Consider the following 19947-nt stretch of genomic DNA (forward strand, 5'->3'; position numbering starts at 1 on the left):
CAAACCAAAGAACAAAGTGATATTTTAGGGTTAGGGTTAGTTTCATATTAACCCAAATGGGGCATTTCTCATCAGCTATATCATTAATCCAGTACACTTTATGAATATTACAAGACCAGTAATAATACAAGAAACTGGGCAGAGCCAAGCGTTTTGGGGAGCTGTAATACTGATCTCCTGATGCACTGAGTTTTATTTCCCCATAAAAAAGAACTTATTAATTGATCGAGGGATCTAAAAAAATACTTTTTAATAAATACGGGGATATGCAAAAAAAAATATAAAAACTTGAGTAATACAACCATTTTAACCAAATTAACTTAGGGTTTAAGGTTGGCCCATCTATCAAAATCAATTTTGCATCTTTCAAGGAGGGGAGAGAATTTTTTTGAGAAAAGTAGATCCATTGAATAAGTAATGAAAACCCCCAAATATCTAAATCCAGCCGATGCATATTTGAAAGGAAAAAAGGTCTGGGGTATATTTTTGGCTGCAGTATTGATGGGAATCACTTCACTTTTGTTAGAATTCAACTTTTAGGCAGAATAGGACCCACATTTGTCAAAGATATCAAGAACCACAAGGAGGGAAGTAGTCGGACTGGATTAGTATAAGAGGAGGTCATCGGTATATAAGGACCGTTTGTGGACTTTTCCCACTCGAGTGATGCCCTGAAACCCATCCTCCTGACGTAGCCAGATAGCTAGAGGTTCAATGGCTAAGGCAAACAACAGGGGGGAAAGAGGGCAGCCTGGCCTAGTTCCTCTGTAAAGGGGAAATGAGGTTGACTGGAGCCCATTTGTATGCACCGAAGCAACTGGGCTAGCATAAAGAAATTTAAGTAAAGATACCTCCATTCACCCTGTCAAAGGCCTTTTCTGCATCAAGTGAAATAATAACTTCCAGGAAACGTGAACTTAAAGCGTTAATTACTTTTAAGAGCATCCTTGTATTATGGAATGAACGTCTTCCCATCATGAATCCTGTTTGGTCAATTCTTGGTCATTGTAAAACGCCTGCACTTCTACCGTAGTCTCAAAAGTGAACGTTTCATCTTTGTATGTAACTTTTAGGCGTGCAGGAAACAGAAGCCTAAATGTGACTCCTTTCTGCAAAGACCTTGTTTGACTTTGTTGAAAGCAGCTCACTTCTTTGCAGTGGCTACGCTGACGTCCAAGTAAACTCTCAGCTTCGTTCCCTGGTACTGAAGCTCGTTCTGTATGGCCCACCAAAGCACCTCCTCCCTCTCATGAAAACGGTGAAAACATACCACAATAGGTCTGGGGTACCCTCCTGGTCCGGGATTAGAACCAGGGGAGCGATGTGCCCTCTGCAGCTCCGGTGGCTTGGAGAAGACACCGGGGTTGATGTTTTCCGTCAGCAGGCCAGATATAAACTCGGTCGGGTCTTGGCCTTTCTCACTGCCCTCTGGGAGGTTTATAATTCAGAGAATGACTCTCCGGGACCTGTTTTCAGGATCATTGAGGGCTTGAGCAGCTTGTTCTGAATCTTCAGTAACTCCGGTTTTTTCGGTGCTTGTCACGCGCTCAAAGGGACTCCGCGGCAGTAAGGCGGCCATTAAAGTTATTCATAGTCTCGCGGAGTGCGTCCACCATGGTCTGTAAGGGTTTTACCGAGTCCATGATTAATACCGCCATGTCTTCCCGGAGAGAAGCCCGTTACTTCTCCAGTTCCGATACCAGCTGGTTCATTGATAGCGTCTCCGGGGCTTTGTCCGGAGCCACTGCCATTTTAGCAAGTTTACTGGCTACAGAAGCAGCACCGCCTCGTGTAACTGGACAGCTTTGACTGTTGCTCGTCTTGGGTTTAGAGCCATTCATTCCTACGCAGAGTAGAGACTGCAGCTGTAATGTATATATATATATAAATATATTTATGGCCAGCCATTCAATAAATTAAATATATATATGAAAGTCTGAATATATATATGAAAGTGTATTTATATATATACAGTATATATGAAAGACTTATTATATATATATGAAAAACCCGGACGCCATCATTGTAGTCTTTATATTGTTGGAGACAGAAGTGTAAAGACAAGCAGACACTATTCTGAGTAAATGAGCTAAAGTTGTAGACAGAGGCTGTTAGGGAACTTTCTAGAGAAACGCTGCACCTCGTTTATGTCATCAACACACAAATTACACCTCTGTTATCAGTGTGAGGTGTGTGTATATACATATATACACACACACAACTGTAATCCACTCATGGATGTTTTTTCTTAAACTTCTTTGGATCCTATTTCTGTCTCAGATCTTGTAGCTGACTTAACATCTTTTATTTATAATATATATAATAACAGTAATCAAGCCTGGGTGTGGCCAGTTAAACTCTACTCACATTTAATAACACACACTTAACTCATATTTTAATAATTGGGGGAAGGAGTAACTGCATTTTATATTGACGTGGGTAGTCTTTGTGAGATAATAAAATTGGTTTAATGATCCAAAACATGATGCATATGAAATATCATTGTTAGGTTCTGTTTATTTGACCTCCTTTTGTTTTTCTGTCTTTGTTTATTTGGTTTGTGTTTAACTCTTGTCTGTGTTTCAGGGATTCCTGTTTGTGGCTCCACCCCTCAGTGATGTCTGTGTGCTTGGGTGGTGATTGATTGGCTCCCTCGTGTTTCCACCCAGGTGTGGCCCATTCCCTATCAGGCCTCCTCCACTATTTAGCTGAGTGCTTGGACACAGTGTGACTGCAGGATCATTGTGTGATGTTTTCAGGTTCGTTGTCTCCTTCCTCGTGTCTGGTCCTGCTCCCTGTTCCTGCTCCCCTGTTTTGGATTTAAGTTTGGAGTTTGGATTTTGGAATAAAAATATGGATTGGTTCCAGGAACAATATGCTACGATCCTGCCTCCTTCTCTCTCTGCTTTTGGGTCCACACCAACACCGAACTGTAACAATCATCAGGAATTGAGAAGGGCCAGAATGTGTAAGTCATACTCCCCCATAAATATGATTATTACTGCCTTTATTAGAACTCAGAAATGGTCATTTACAAGTTAAAATGTCTGAACTCCATCTTCAAGATGGCTGACTTTGATTATAATTATTAATGTTGGAAAAGTTCATTATTGGTTCTTTTCCCACAATGTCCTACTGTGATTTAAATATACAAATACATTAACATCCACACCTGTGGAACTCTGCTAATGTTACTAGTGTTGCTCAAATGTTGCTAGTGTTGCTCTAATGTCGCTGGTGTTGCTCTAATGTCGCTGGTGTTGCTCTAATGTCGCTGGTGTTGCTCTAGTGTATTGAGTCATTTTCATATTTTTGTTTGTATTTTTCTGTAATGTATGTTTTTTGGAGTCATTATGTGAATTTTTTTTTTATTTTTCAGTTGTCTTTTTGTGCATTTTTTGTATAATTATTTTTTGTTGCCATCGTAGTGTGATTCTGGAGTCATTTTGTGTATTTTTGTATCTTTTTTGGTGTTTATTTTCATATTTTTATTCTGTTAGTTTTTGTATAAATATTGTTTCGTTTTTTGTTTTATTTCACGCATGTAGTATATTTTTATTATAAAGTGTGTGTGTGTGTGTCAATGATAACCAAACTCCATAGACATTGTAGCACCAATCAGAAAAACAACAAAAATATGCAAACAAAAAGTAAAGCTCCAAACTACGAGTGAATAAGTAAACTAAAGTAATATCTACAATTTGTTCTCTTTTCTTTGTTAATAAACTAAAATCATTGTTTACCTTTGAACTGAGTGGTCAGAGTTTAACTTCCATGTACGGCACCACAGAGAATCTGTAGTTTATCAGATGGATTATTGAACGGGTTGAGTTCAATACTGACTCTAGTGAAACAGTGCGTTAGTGAATAATTACACAGACAGTTATATGGTTTATACTATGTCTCACCTGTGGCTGATGGTTTCAAATGATCTAGAGCTCAGTGTTTGAGATGCTAACGATAGCATGGTACAGGAGGAAGTGGACTCTGTGACCAGTGATTTAAAAGAAGGTTGGAATCATGGGAATAATTTAAAAAAAACATGAAATATTAACTTAAATAACTTTTAGCGGTACAAAATGTTTTTAATATTACTGAGACGGCCGTAATCTTGAAATTAACATTTTGCAACACCAAATGACTCCAAAATAACAGATGCACACACTGGCACCCCGTCGGGGAGATATTCACTCCACACACACAGACCTTTTTTGCTAGAATGTTCTGTGTGTGTGTGGAGCAAATATCTCCCCAGACGCGGTGCCAGTTTGACCTGAAACTTTGTCAACGGCTTCCAAATACCTCGAGTGTGTGTATCTGTCATTTTGTCATTTCCAAATGTTTATTTTAAATTTATTTCACCTGGACGGCATGTTCATGTTCACCCAGAAGTGAAACCTATTCAGCTTTTGACCTCAGTGTGTGAGGGGGCGCTAGAGCACCATCTATATCTATTTCACTGCACAGCTCCTCACAGTGGTGAGCTAGAGCACACTCACACACACACACACACACACACATACACACTACCTTTGAGGAGAACTTAAGGTGAACTTCAGCTTCATCTGCCAGACTCTTCTTCAGCTGAGCCCACGCCTCCCCCAGGGTTCTGAGAAAAACAAACAGTTTATCATCATGATCCACACACAGACACACACACATGCGCTGTAATGATGCCTTTTGAGGACTGTCCCTTTAAGGGCCATGGTAACATAAGGTCAGAGTTTAGACCTGCCTTCTTCATCTAAAACAACATATAAGCAGTATTTGAGCTTCCCCTGCTCACGATAATTATGTAGTGTGATGTAATGAGTTGTTTTGAGTTCTGTTTATAACGTTATCGACCTGCGGAGACCTTCAGATCTCTACAGTGCACACACGGGCAGATTCACGAAAGGTATTAAAACGGGTGCAAACGTTACTCCATGCGCTAATAAAGGGTACAAACCCCAGGAAATCAGGAGTGCGTGGTTGCTGTGCATCAGAATGTTCCCACAAACCATTTAGCGCCTTTCCCTCTAATGAATATGTAAAGTAATGCAGTGGGGGAAATGCAATTCATCATATCTGGAACGATTTACGGTGATTGTTTGAGCACCGGAAAATAGTACGTCTGACTAGCAGGTGCAAACACACACAGAGATCAGCTGCAGTAAATGTAGAGAAAAGTGTGTGTGTGTGATAAAGTTGGACGTGCTCTCGCGGCGTGTGTGGAGTCCAGTGGCTGCGGTGTAGAGAAGATCCTTTGATCAAAGATCATGGATGCCATTCCAGATTCCACTGAGCTCCTGTATCTTTCTCTACATGTTTTGACCGTAAAACTCTGGTGTCGCGTTGATGGGAGGAGCATCAGCCCAGAATCAGCTGATCAGATGTGTAATTTACGTAGTGATGGCACAATGTTCACATATGAGAGTGTGGTGACACAGTGCTACTCAGGAGCTCAGACCTACTGGATGATGGTCAGTAGATCATCTTCAAATAATGCAGACTGATTGACAGACTGTGTTGCTGTATTAACTCAGATCAATGACAGATCAAAAGGACATTTTCTGTTCAAATCTGCCTATTTTTCACGGCCTGATCAGTAAAGATGTGGGAAAAATATCATTAGGTTTTAAAGTTTTGTTTTTTTAAACATTTTAATTTATTTAATTTTCTACATTAGTAAATGTTTGTACAGTAGACAGAGAAGTCCATCTGCCTCCAATTGAACTTCTCATTCACCTCTCCACATTGAACGAGCAAAACACTTTTAAATAGGGAGGTCTGCACCACTTCTGCATGTGCGCTAATCATTGCTCCAATCTTAGTGAATTCATTGCAGCAGGTGAAGCACCTGGTTTACCACCTTTTATATCAGATCTTAGTGAATCCTCCCCACAGTGTTTTACTGAGCATGTCTTAGACTTTCTTATTATGGGGACCATGTGTTCAGCGATATGGTAAGCCATAGCTTTGATAATATTGGGCCACTTTTCACTGGTTTTTTCGTGGGGCACACCATGGACCAGTGAAGCTTGCAGCAGGCTTTGTGGTCTAGGTCACAAATGCTGCACGTAGTCTGACACACTCCTCCTACTGCAATTTATGGTGGGTTTGACATGCTCAAACCTTTAGTTGAAACTGGTTTTCAAAATTCCTTACAAAGCACACATTACTGCTGGTCATGTGACACTCTGAAGCCAAACCATTTCTAAATTATTCAACCATTATTCTTTTTTTACTAACAAACTCTTTAGTGGCGGATTCAGACAGTGGAGGAGGGGTGGCGTGGTTCGTCAGCGTGTGTGTGAGACAGACGGGTCAAAAAGGCCCGACAGGACTACTCCATCAGCTTGACAGCTTCCCTCACCCCCGGTGTCCACCAATGAGTTCGGGTGTTGCCATCACAACAGGCACCGACTACCTTACGGCCACAGCACCAATCAGCCGCCTCGAAAACAGAGCCGCGGAACAAGGCCCACTTGGACTCAATGTCCCCTGCCTCCCCTGAGACATGGTTGAAGTTTTTCCGGAGGTGGGAGTTGAAGTTCCTTCTACTAGACGTTCCCAACAGACCCTCACAGTACGTTTGGGTATAAGGTCTAACCGGGATCTTCCCCCGCCACCAGAGCCAACTCTGGTGATCAGTAGACAGCTCCGCCCCTCTCTTCACCCTAGTGTCCAAGACATGTAGCCGCAAGTCATACGACACAACTACAAAGTTATCATCAAACTGCAGCCTAGGGAATCCAAGAACGGAGGATACTCTGAGCTGCTGTTTGGCCCATAGGCACAAACAACTGTACCCATATTTTTAATGCTTTCATTTGTTAATACCCAACCAGCTAAAATCTCACCTCAACTCCAACAGTCTCTTCGAACCCTTCCAGTCTGGATTCCGTTCCCAACACAGTACAGAAACAGCCCTACTGAAAGTCACAAACGATCTTCTGCTCTCCTCTGACTCTGGCCATCTTAATATACTCATCCTCCTCGACCTCAGTGCAGCCTTTGACACCATCAATCATTCCATTCTCATCTCCCACCTGAAAACCTTGCTCAACATCACTGGCTCTACTTTGGCCTGGCTCCAGTTCTACCTCACCACCCGACAACAGTTCATCCGGATCAATAACTGCTCCTCCATTACTGCTCCCCTGTCTCAAGGCGTCCCCCAAGGTTCGGTGCTTGGTCCTCTCCTTTTCGTCCTCTATCTTCTCCCCCTTGGTTCCATCATCCGTTGTCACATCTACATTTCCACTGCTACGCTGACGACATTCAGTTATACATCTCCACTAAATCTATCACTCCCACCACCCTCTCCACCCTCACCCACTGCCTATCAGAAATACAAGTCTGGATGAAACACAATTTCCTCAAACTCAACTCCGAAAAATCTGACATCATCATTATTGGCCCCCAAAACATCAAACTCCTCTCAGAATTTCTCTTTTCATCTTGACCAGACCACTCTATCACCATCCCCTCTCATCCGTAACCATGGCGTTCTCTTTGTCAAACACTCTCATTCCAACAGCACATAAATCACATAACCCGGTCTGCCTTCTTTCATCTAAAAAACATTGCAGGTCTTCACCCGTCCCTTTCCTTTTCTGCAGCCGAAACCATCATTCATGCTTTCATTACCTCCAGACTCAATTACTGCAACAGCATCTTCTACGGCCTACCATCAAAACCCTCAATAAACTTCAATACATCCAGAACTCCGCTGCTCGCCTCCTCACACACACTCGTTCCCGTGAATACATCACCCCTGTTCTTCAAAATCTACACTGGCTTCCTGTCCCTCAGCGCATACAATTCAAGGTCCTACTCATAACTTTCAAAGCCCTCCATAACCTGGGCCCCTCCTACCTCACTGACCTGCTTCATCTCCATACCTCATCTCGATCCCTCCGCTCCTCCGTCACCAACCTCCTGTCCCCTCCCTCCAGGACCAGGCGCCAAACCTGGGGAGCTTTTTCTATTGCCGCCCCCACCCTCTGGAACTCACTCCCTCAAAATCTCAGACTGCACAGACCTTCTCACCTTCAAAAAACACCTCAAAACCCACTTATTTCGGAATGCTTTTAATGTATAGTCATTTTAATGTATAGCCATTTTATCTTATAGTCTACCTATTATTTATTACATTGTGTTTTTTTACTTGTCTATGCCTTTGTATTTTTACTTATTGTTTATCTCTGTAAAGTGTCTTTGAGCAGCTGTAAAAGCGCTATACAAATAAAATGTATTATTATTATTATATACCTCTCTCTTGTGTACCACCATTTGAGAAACACTGCTTTAGTGCACCCAGAGGAAAGTCCAACAGGAAGTGATGTAACGTGACACTCACCCTTCCTCCAGAGCTCCGAGGCCGTTCTGTGAGAGTTTAGAGAGACTCTTAGCGTAATCGTCCTCAATTTTTATCCTGAGATACAAGTAAAGCACATTTTAGCACACAGTCATTACTAAAGGTGTAACAATACATGTATTTGTATTGAACCGTTTCAGTACAGGACGTTGGGTTCAGGTACAGGGTTCCTGGAACGGAACGGAAGTTGCGTGTGTTTACTTCCGCCTGCAGCTACATGTACGTCATATTATGTATAATGTTAAATACATTGTTTACTAAAGTTTTGAATAAAGCACGTTTATGTTTATCATGTGTAACTACCAACAGATCTACACTTACTGTAGACAATGTGGACAAGTACATTCTTCTGGTCATAAATATGAAGATCTAAACCAAGGTCTCCATGCTGGAACTGTGCTGTACTTTATGTTTATTAAAAGCTGTTCACAAGCTGTGAGCTTATTTATATAATATTTAATGTTTTTGTTTGAAAATATTATTACCAGGCAGCACTTTACAACAGTATTGTGTTTTTTTAAACTTCATTTTCATATTCTGTATAATGTTAAATACGTTGTTGGTTTACTGAAATTTTGAACAAACAAAAAGCAAATTTATGTTTTGCATTTTGTTCCATACAGTACCGGAAATAAACCGAACCGTGACCTCAAAACTGTGGTACGTATTGAACCGTGATTGTTGTGTATCGTTACAGCTCTAGCCATTAGCAACAAGAGGAAACGCTCTGTTTAAATGACAATAGTGTGGTTTCCATGGTAACCTGGTGTGAAACATACCTCTCTCGTATGAACTCGGCCATCTCTTTCTGCATCTGTTTCCCCTTCAGCTGTTTGTGCAGTAAAACGTCAAACCCCGTGGTGGCCTGGGGATCCTTTTTATCACTCTATCAACACATCAAATACCACTTAATAAAAGCTGTGCTATGGGTTAAAAGTTTGTGTGACGTCAGAAGGAAACTAAATTACTTTGGATACCAGGATACATTAAAAAAAAAAAGATCAAAAATACATTAAATGAGTCCAAAACAAACACATTTATATAAAAAACACACAAAGGAAAATACAAATGCAAGAAATATAGACACAAAAATAAAAGAAAATGTACAAAAATAGACAAAAGCATAGAAACAATATGCAGAAAGATCATATTGGTATGACTTTAGCACAGAGCTAGCAGCTGGCAGCATTACCACACCCAATTTCTGACAAAAAGTAAGGAAGTGGGTGTGGCTTATCAACAGGCTAGATAAATCAGTGGTGAATAATTTGAAGGGGTACCAGTTTGATAAACACTGAGATACTGTAATTACTCAGTTTTACTTTTATTAGAGGGAATGATAATAAACACTTTATTTCTCCTAATTTATACCATTGTTTCATTTCTGAAACATTTCATAAGGAATCATCATGTTCCTATATTACTTGCTAACCTTAACCCTTTCAGAGAAAAAAAACATTTAAAGATGATTCATTTAAAACATGGATCATGGTTACATGCATCTATCTTTGTGAGCCTGGCATTTATCAGATTATAGATTATATAGAGTTAACTGGTGACTAGTGCTGCTGAGGGCCACTCACATCATCTATACGGGCTACCTGGGGCCCGCGGGCACCGTGTTGGTGACCACTAAAATAGATGATCAGTTGGATGGATGATGATGGATGACGGATGGTGGCCTTACCCAAAAGTAATCACAGTAGCTCCATTCATGTGGTTTGAGCAGCTGTTGTTCAGTCCAACAGGTTGGAAATGTCACACAATTGATCTGTGAAAGAGAAACAACTACAGTTAGCTCAGCGCTAACTGTTAGCAGTAAGCTAACTGTGCTACTGACAGCTAACCGTGTTAGCAGTGAGCTAACTGTGCTACTGACAGCTAACCGTGTTAGCAGTGAGCTAACTGTGCTACTGACAGCTAACTGTGTTAGCAGTGAGCTAACTGTGCTACTGACAGCTAACCGTGTTAGCAGTGAGCTAACTGTGCTACTGACAGCTAACCGTGTTAGCAGTGAGCTAACTGTGCTACTGACAGCTAACCGTGTTAGCAGTGAGCTAACTGTGCTACTGACAGCTAACCGTGTTAGCAGTGAGCTAACTGTGCTACTGACAGCTAACCGTGTTAGCAGTGAGCTAACTGTGCTACTGACAGCTAACCGTGTTAGCAGTGAGCTAATTGTGTTACTGACAGCTAACCTTGTTAGCAGTGAGCTAACTGTGCTACTGACAGCTAACCGTGTTAGCAGTGAGCTAACTGTGCTACTGACAGCTAACCGTGTTAGCAGTGAGCTAACTGTGCTACTGACAGCTAACCGTGTTAGCAGTGAGCTAACTGTGCTACTGACAGCTAACCGTGTTAGCAGTGAGCTAACTGTGCTACTGACAGCTAACCGTGTTAGCAGTGAGCTAACTGTGCTATTGACAGTTAACCGTGTTAGCAGTGAGCTAACTGTGCTACTGACAGTTAACCGTGTTAGCAGTGAGCTAACTGTGCTACTGACAGCTAACTGTGTTAGCAGTGAGCTAACTGTGCTACTGACAGCTAACCGTGTTAGCAGTGAGCTAACTGTGCAACTGACAGCTAACCGTGTTAGCAGTGAGCTAACTGTGCTACTGACAGCTAACCGTGTTAGCAGTGAGCTAACTGTGCTACTGACAGCTAACCGTGTTAGCAGTGAGCTAACTGTGCAACTGACAGCTAACCGTGTTAGCAGTGAGCTAACTGTGCAACTGACAGCTAACCGTGTTAGCAGTGAGCTAACTGTGCAACTGACAGCTAACCATGTTAGCAGTGAGATAACTGTGCAACTGACAGCTAACCGTGTTAGCAGTGAGCTAACTGTGCAACTGACAGCTAACCATGGTGCTGTCAATAGATTCAAAATATTGTGCGATTAATTAATTTTGTTCTGTGATTAATTAATCTAATTAATCTATTTTTAATCTCACCTAAAACTAGCTGAGAAATGCTCTCAATTAAATTACATTATTGTGGCAGATGGAAAGATTGATATATAACAAAGTGTCTTTATAAAGTCATTTATTGTTTGTTTTTTAACCAACTTGAACCATTTCCATTCCTCTGTATGTGAGACGAGACCCAAAGGCTGCTGATACCTTTAGTTTAGACCATCAGGGGAGTATTGATGTGTACTTTTGTCCATCTCCAAATAATAGAAAATTGTAATAAAATAAAACATCAGGTCCAAATGTGGTGCTATAAGTTATCACATCATTAACAGTAAGAACAATTACTGTGTTTATTCTCTCCTTCAGATAATTTATAATAAATAAAACAGACCCATCAATCACAGCGCTGTAAATTAGCACATAACAAATAACGTTGTTCATCAAAAAATAAAGAACTGTAATAACATTAAGCAATCACTTCTAGTAGTAGTAGCCCCGCCCACATCTTCTACCACCGACAATGGTGGACTGTCAATCATTTATCAGAATCAGAAAGGCTTTTATTCTCCAGGTACAGTTTAGAACAGTAGGAATTTAACTTGGTCGTTGCAAAGGAAAGAACACACATCAACACACCGCGGCTGCCACTTTTGGCGCCATCATGTTTAGATGAGAAGTGGGATAAGAACAGGAGGAGAGAGAGGGAGCGGAGAGGGGGCGGGATCTCCAGTCGTTGGGGGGCATGGGCCACTTTGTTCATTTGTCCCTCATGGACTTATTCATATTGGCTCTGAACCCTGACATCTGGTCCAGTGTGGATTGGAGACACTGCCTGCTCAGTCTAAGGTAGTGTCCGTGGGGCCGCTATCCGTGCTAGCTGCTATATAGTTAGCATTGACGTGGAAAACCTCCGCTGGAGGCTTGAAGACCTCCGGTGATCCACTAACTCTTTCTTGCACAATTTGCACACAACTGGGTTTTAGTTTCCATCTGGTGTGAGTTTAACTAAAAGTAACGCTTTCAAAGGCTCTTCAGACTCTACTGTTGTAGCTGGTGCATCAGTATTATGGGTATACCAGGAACGTGTGCTGTTTGCGGTGCAAAAAAACAAGTGATTAACGCGATTAATTTTTTTAGTGCATTTTTTTTCCTGTAATTAATTAATTGCAATTAACGTGTTAAAGGAGACATATCATTGTTTTAAATCCTTCCTTTTTACATATAAATCATACAGTTATGGTCTATATAAAGCAGAACTGCAATGCTTGGGTCTGAATTCCTCATTATTAAAGCTCCTCCCCTTTTCTGATGTGCTTCTAAGAGCAACTCATTTTGGTGCTGTCTCTTTAAATGCAAATGAGACACTTCATACCCCGCACCCTCTCGGTTCAACTCCACCCTGCTCGACCATTTTTGTAGTTTGATAGAAGAGATACGGCGATGTAGCGGAGCATAAACTTTTTATTCACACGTTATTTACACAATGTCAACAACGTTAGACTTGTCCATCCAGCCTTACATGTTCCAGCCAGAGTCTGACCCAGTGGAGCGAGATGAAAATGAAGATGATGAACCTGCAGAACCCTAACAAGTGAGCTAACACAAGCACCGAGCTAACGCTAGCGCCAAGCTAACGTCACGAAATGCATTTTAATAGTCTTTTCAGAGACAAAAACGTCAAAATGAAATGGCTAATGAAAACTTTAGACTTAAATTAAATCACGTAGGCCATATCATCAAGGATCTAAAACGAGCACACAGCGCTAACATATGAAGACGGTGCAACTGCTAATGCTAACAAAACAATGACAGGGACGTCTTATCATCACACTTTTTAGCGTTATTTACAGCTTAGCGAAGTGCTCTGTTCATCGTCTCCAAAGATAGAAGGAATTGAACCCTCAACCAGACAAAGTCTTTCTGTAAATCCTTCTTTATACTGGTGGAGGTTGATGAAGCAGTCATCATTGAAGTGCTTCACACACACAAAAATGACCTTATCCACAGATGTGGTACATTTCTATAAAAAATAAAACTCAACCAGACACTTTGAAAAGGTTCTGATGCTGGGAGACGGTGTAATGAAGCGTGTGGGTTACTACATCCAACAACCCAACATTTTGACTTATCCTCTCGTAACTTCTGCATCCTGGAGCTTGGACTACAAAATAAAAGCCAGAAATAAAAATGGCGGATTGCTCTAAGTGTTGGACCTGGAGTTGATGAACTAATTTAGCAGTTCTGCTGCAAATACTGTGATGTTATTGTTCAAAAAACGTAATAGAGAATAGAAAAATCTAAACAGATTGAAAAATATGAGCAAAACAGAATATAAAGATATCAATGGAGCACCTGAAGAGATTAATTTGATTTTTTCTGTACTTCTAAACACTCTTAATATACAACAAAATGTATTTAAGGGCTAAAAAAGTGGATTTAACATGATATGTCCCCTTTAAAGTGACACCCCTATATATAATCAGTGACGTGCAGTCAGGGTAGGCAAAGTAGGCAGTGCCTACCCAAGGGTGAATTGATATTTTGATTATTTGTTTTAATTATAATATAATTATAAATTATTTTTCCATTTCCAATAGCCTACAGTACCTATAAGTTTGAAAGTGTCGGCATTTTGTGCTTTTCATAGCCCAAATTACAAAACAACACTATTTCCTGGAACAGCTGCACAGTCTCGCTCCGCTGTTTGGCATGAGGAGGCCACGCCCACTCCCAAATGCACGTTGCTGCTCTGCCTCTGTTTCCATTGCGTGTTTGCACATGCTCAGTCAGGTCCCCAAGATGAAAACCATTTACGTCCAAAGGCAGCTCTCTACGCTGCCTTTGGACGTAACCGTGCTATGCTAAATGCTATACGTACGTTCACAGTGCATTAGTGAATAGATGCCATGTGACCGCTGCTGCTACGTTCTCTAGCTCGTGGGAGGGATAACACTACAGTCAGGATGACAGCGCTAGAGATGATAGAGAAACTTTGTTTTGAGGAAAAACGACAGTTTTTAAAAGATGGAGACCAACACCTGAGCTACCAGAGCTTCAGCAAAGATAAGGTCAGAACATTGTTGGTTCTTTCTACAGTGAATGGAACAAAAGGAAGGATTGACTTTGTGGATGTTCCTCACTGAGGATGTTCTGAGTTGTTGTTGTTGTCATTTTCTCCATGTTTCTGTGTTTCCAACACAAACAACAGATGTGCTGTCGTGTCATGAGATATATGTTGTTGGAGAGTATGGAGGCTATATTAAATAATGTTTGTTTCTTTAATGGTGTTTATAATGTTGATTTTGTTAGATGATAAATACTTGTTCATGTGGATCTTATTGGGTTTGAGATGACTGTAAATTGTGCTATACAAATAAAGATGAATTGAAGTGAATTAACACTTGCCAACAGAAACATATGAAATTGTCATTGGTGTTGACATTGGTGGTCTCCATTTGGAACGCCCTGCCTACCCTAGTGGTCACAGCACGTCACTGTATATAACATATATATTACAGGTGTTAAAGGGTTAACTGGGTTATATATACTAGTACAGTGCCCATCAGAAGTATGTAATTATCAGTGATAGAGTACAGAAAAAATCTAATAAAGTAAAAGTACTGTTACTTTAATGAAATTTTACTTAAATAGAAGTAAAGTTACTGGTGTACAAATCTACTAGAGTAAAAGTAAAAAGTAAAGTTTTTTTTTTTTTTTTGGGGGGGGGCAAAAATGTGTATAAATATCAAACTAGGTTCTTTTTTTGTTATTATTAGAGAACACCATTTCAAAATAAGGTGCATGAGAACAAGGCATGGTGTGGCTAACCTGGATAAATAAAATAAAATACACGTCAATTTGATGAAGTGTTTGTGTAAATACATCCCATAAAACATTTTACAGTAAGAGAATAATTCCTATCTTTAGGAATCTCTGAAAACAAGAAATGTGTACATTATGTTATATAAAGTCTATAAACATTCTAGGTAGAATGTCAAAACTTAGTATGCATCTATTTATTTAAAACAAACTGTCTAATGAACAGATTACCGTGAGAAAGAAAACATTAAAAAAATGCTGAATGAAATGAAAAATGTTTAGGATTTATAAAAAAAACCTGGTGAGATAATGTTTCCACCTCCACGGCAGCTCTGACCCTGCCCTACGCACAAAATCATTGATCCCTGAGACTCCGCCTACCCTACCAGCCCTTTTTGACCAGCAAATAAAATATGCAGCCAAGTCACCAGAAAATAAACAGGGCTGTAGCCGAATACTTGAGCCTATTTTAATACTTTTACTATGATCAGAACAGTTGTTTTTAATTTATTATAAATAATAGTATTTGTTTTGCACTATGTTATTTAAGTTTGGATTGTTTACAGGTGCTGCTAAATTTTCTTATACTTTCTCAAAAAAGTGTAATAGTTAGTGTTGTTAAATGTTGCATTACATTTCACTTCATTTAAAAATACTTTGTATAGTGTTCATAGTTTATTAAAAGAAATTATGCTTCTAAATTTTTGTCTTTTTTTTGCTCTGTGATATCAAAAATGGAAGAGTTTTTTTTTGAGTATTGGTATTGAGTTTGAAATTCTAGTATTGTGACAACCCTAACTGTATTATCGGTGTTAAAGGGTTTTATATATATATATATAAATGTATACCAGTTAAAGGGTTAACTGGGTTAATGCTTCACAGATTCAATAAAAGCACAAACAACCATCACAAACAGAAATATTACAACACTTTCACTTCCTGGTTTTCTTAAACCAGCTCATACTGGTTCTGCAGCAACTTCTGATTTTTGTGTTTTGTGATCATAATAAATCAGGATATACATTCACTCCAGTTGACCTTGTGAGCCCAAAGACTGCAGCTAATCATCACTGCTCTTCTCTATGGAGACCTCCATAACTGGTCTTCACTCACCGTCACTGTGGTCTCCTTGTTGTGTTTCCTTGTGGGAGACGTTGATCCTGGGCTCTGCAAGAGCGAGAAGGAGAAGTCACATTACGTGTGTGTGTGTGTGCGTGCGTGCGTGTGTGTGTGTGTGTGTGTTCCAGGTGATGATCTGGTACACTGTGTGGACCTCTATAACCAGTCTCAGTCTAAATAGTTTTAGGAGGTGGTGACGTCTAGTTTGGTGAGAAAGATTCTATGACCTTTGATCCCTGATGTTTAACATCTATAATAAATATGTCTATGTGTCATATGGGGTCAATTAAAATTGTAATTGCGTAATTGATGATTAATTACAACTGAAGGTTGACTTTTTGCTATCAGTTTTGGTTTGAGCGATCTCAGCAATGGATGCACATGCGTCAAAGGACAGAAATGCAGATATTGTGTATTTGACGTGTGAATGAAAGCAATGATGAGCGACTGACATGACTCTCAAGTTGTAAAATCAAAGCGTGGTAAAATGAAACTGCGAAAAAATTGTTTCTAGCTCGTTTCGTTCTTTTGTAATCAGCCGTTTAATAGAGCAAGTTTTACACAAATCTTCAGTTTCAGAACAAAAAGCTGAGAAAAAAGCCTTTTTGTAAAAAAAAAAAATCCTGTCAGTGACTTTTAAGCTTTTTTTTGCTTTAGTGACAACTCTAACATCTGAACATTGTTTCCTTATATAAAACTAAAAAAAAAAACACAGACCAGGCTTTTGATGATAAAATCATTTTTATTTATCTATCTATGTCAGAGTTGAATGGATTTCTTACTGTATTTTGGCGTTCCTCCAACTTTCTCACCCGTCAGTCTGCACACACATAACTTCCTCTTCGTCCCTGACATGCAGAGTGTCACTGCTTACCCCGTTTTTTTATGGTTTTATCTCACAATCGCCACATTATCCATGAGTTCCACACTTGCTCTGGTCGGAGTGTGCGCTGCTGAGAACGTCAGCTCTGCACGTAGCACCATTTCTGTCTCGGTAAACTCCTTTCCTCTCTCCCTCTGAGCTCTGCTGAGCATGGATGATGTCCAAAGGTGTGCTACTATCTCCTACATGTCACCTATTATTTTGCTATCTGGCTCACAGGCTGGAGGTATTTTGTACCCACCTCCACACCCCCCTCCTCCCCCCGACACACAGGGATGACCCGTTTGGCCTGGTTAGTTTTTTTTTTTTTCTCTTGTCTGCACATGATGTCAAAGGTCAACACTACAAGAAGTGCAATCATTATGAGACAGTAATGCATGTTTTGTTATTGCATAAAATAAATTGATTTATTTTATTGCTTAATAGTGGACCATCACCAGCCCTCCCTAAGGAAGGGTAAGAAATCTTTTACTAGAGGGAGGATATAAAAAGGGGAGAGCAGTGTTACACCTAAGTGAAAGGGAGGGGGAGGGGAAGGGAGCAGGGAGAGGAGAAGACTCAAGGTAGGAATAGAAAGGGTGGGGAGAATAGATGTTTTTACAGTGAGGGTGAGATGTGAGTTGTACAACTTATTGTGCTATTATGTTGTGTAATCCAGCCAGTATAGTGGACAAGTGTGAAGCTTAGCTAAATGGTGTGGCTGTGGACAGGGGGCATGAAGTGAATGGTAGTACCTAAAGCAGGTATTTGGGATTAACGTGTCTAAAGTTAAGCCAGTATGAGTTTTATCCCACATCCCAAGGCGTGCCAGTGCATCGTATACCAGTATATGTGCAAAAAACCGCTACCGCAAACCCAGGAACTGTCCCGGGCCCGCAGATGCAGCCAGGCCAGCAGAAAGAGTGGGAACAGGGAGCCCCAGGCCACCCCCCACGGCCGAGCAACCCCCCAGATGCCCCCAAGATCCCAGGCTGAGAGGCAAGCCACCGCCCCCCACACACACATCCGAGGAAAGCCCCAAGCAGCCGAGCAGCCAGCCCATCCCACCACCGACCCCAACCCCAAGGCCCCCTGCCACCGACCCCCACCCCCAACCCTAAGGCCCCCCGCCAGCATCCCGCCCCCCCACCCACCCACACCCAAGCACCCAACCCCCGAGGGGAGGGCCCAGAGAGCCCCCGCCCGAGACCCCAGCAGCGGCGCCAAGGCCCACGTCCAGCAGACGGCCAGAGCGCGCCAAACGTGCAACCAGCAGGCACTCGCCGGCGGGCCCAGAGCCAGCAGGGATCAGACCCCAGGCCAGAAGGACCCACGCCGAACCCCCACCCGCCAGCCCGCAGATAGCAGGACAGACCTACCAAGCGGCCAATACCGACCTCAACCACCGGAACAGCTAGAGCCGCCCCCCAGCAAAGAGCACCACCCCGGAGTGCCGAGCAGCCCCGCCCCAACCCCGGCGCAGAGGCCAGCACCCCCCAGCGCGCCCACCTCGGTGCGGCAGGCCACCCCAGACCCACACGCCGCAAGGCGCGCCCCCAAGGCAACCAGGAGACGAGACAAGCACCAAGCCCCATCCGTAGGGAAGGGGTACCCCCACGCCCCACCAGTCCGGCACCGCCCGGAGTTTGGCCCGGTTAGTTGATGGTTTTATCTCACGATCACAACATTATCAATAATCCACTCAGGTCCACACATGTTCTGTGTTAGTATGTGGAGCTGTGAGCTGCTGGATACGTCACAATATCACTCTGTAGTGCCATAATCTCACTTCTTTTCCTGCTTCTTCCTCCTTTGCTGGGTAGCATCAGTGACTAATCTCTCATCTAAAGGTGCACTGCTGCCATCTTCAGGGCACAGTTGGTCACTACAACACCCCACAGCTTAGAAATTGATGAGACCTCCGCCAGGGTGTTTTCTAGTAATCCCCGTGAAAAAATGAAAATGACGAGTTATCTCGTCAATGGCACTGAGTGAGTTAATAACCCATTAAGGTAGCCAAGTAGTGGATTTGGCTACTAATCGAGGAAAACAGCTCTCAAAGAGTCGGTGCCTCGCATTGGGAGACTGGGTCTCATGCACGCCAGGTACGGAGCAGACCGAGGTGCAGATCGCATCTGTGAGCCGAGTGAGCAGAGCACGACGGCTGCGAGACGGAGCACAGCGACTGGGAGATCGGATCTCGCCGTGAGGAGGGAGCGACACATGGCAGCGCACAGCAGCCACGAGACAGAGGTCTCGCTGCGAGGAACGAAGCAAAGCTAGGCGGCTGTGGACGCTGTTTTGCCCGGCAGCAGCAGCCAGCGAGGTGATCGCTGTTCGTGAGGATTGACAAAAACGAGGACGCTGACGTTGGCTTTCAGTGTGAAGAAGAATGTGTTTGTTCTTCAGAAGAGGACGACGTTTACCTGCGTGAAGACAGGGGTTCCTGCCTTGGCTGCAGGTCTGTAAGGTGGAGATAGGATTTGGGGTCTATGTGGCCCACCACATGTATGTATAATGCTACAACTCAAAGGTGACAATGTGTTAGCATGCACACTTACTCTGGGATAAATCAAATGCTTTGATTATCAATACCAAATGAGAGTGAAATATGTATGTATGAAATATGTGGGTGCGTCAGCCACTCAGCCCTTTAATAACCCGTTAAGGTTTGGTTACTACAGTAGTTATTAGAGTACTTCAACATGAATCATGGTCTGCTGCACCTCGTAAGAGCAATTATTGTATTTATGGATTGGTTGTTTGAAGATAATTTTACCATTTAAAAAAAATAATAAATCAAGGGGTAGAGCCTTGATTTAAGTGTGTGTGAATGCGATCCAAATTTATCTTCACGTTAGTATTTAAATGTA

At 41.9% G+C, this 19947-nt stretch overlaps 1 protein-coding gene across 1 annotated transcript in view; it reads right to left on the reverse strand.

The window, feature by feature from the left end:
- Positions 1 to 19407, reverse strand: part of LOC114464319 (growth arrest-specific protein 7-like) — a gene marked incomplete at its 5' end in the record, with an annotated part of 44236 nt that extends 24829 nt beyond the window's left edge. The window contains 6 exons of the mRNA XM_028448354.1: positions 4531 to 4609; positions 8345 to 8419; positions 9142 to 9248; positions 10050 to 10133; positions 16207 to 16260; positions 19193 to 19407. Coding sequence (XP_028304155.1) covers positions 4531 to 4609; positions 8345 to 8419; positions 9142 to 9248; positions 10050 to 10133; positions 16207 to 16260; positions 19193 to 19407 — 614 coding nt within the window. The remainder of the gene's footprint in view (positions 1 to 4530; positions 4610 to 8344; positions 8420 to 9141; positions 9249 to 10049; positions 10134 to 16206; positions 16261 to 19192) is intronic.
- Between the last annotated feature and the right edge of the window lie 540 nt (positions 19408 to 19947).

The sequence above is a fragment of the Gouania willdenowi genome, chromosome 6 (assembly GCF_900634775.1).
Source record: "Gouania willdenowi chromosome 6, fGouWil2.1, whole genome shotgun sequence".
Lineage (NCBI taxonomy): Eukaryota > Metazoa > Chordata > Actinopteri > Blenniiformes > Gobiesocidae > Gouania > Gouania willdenowi.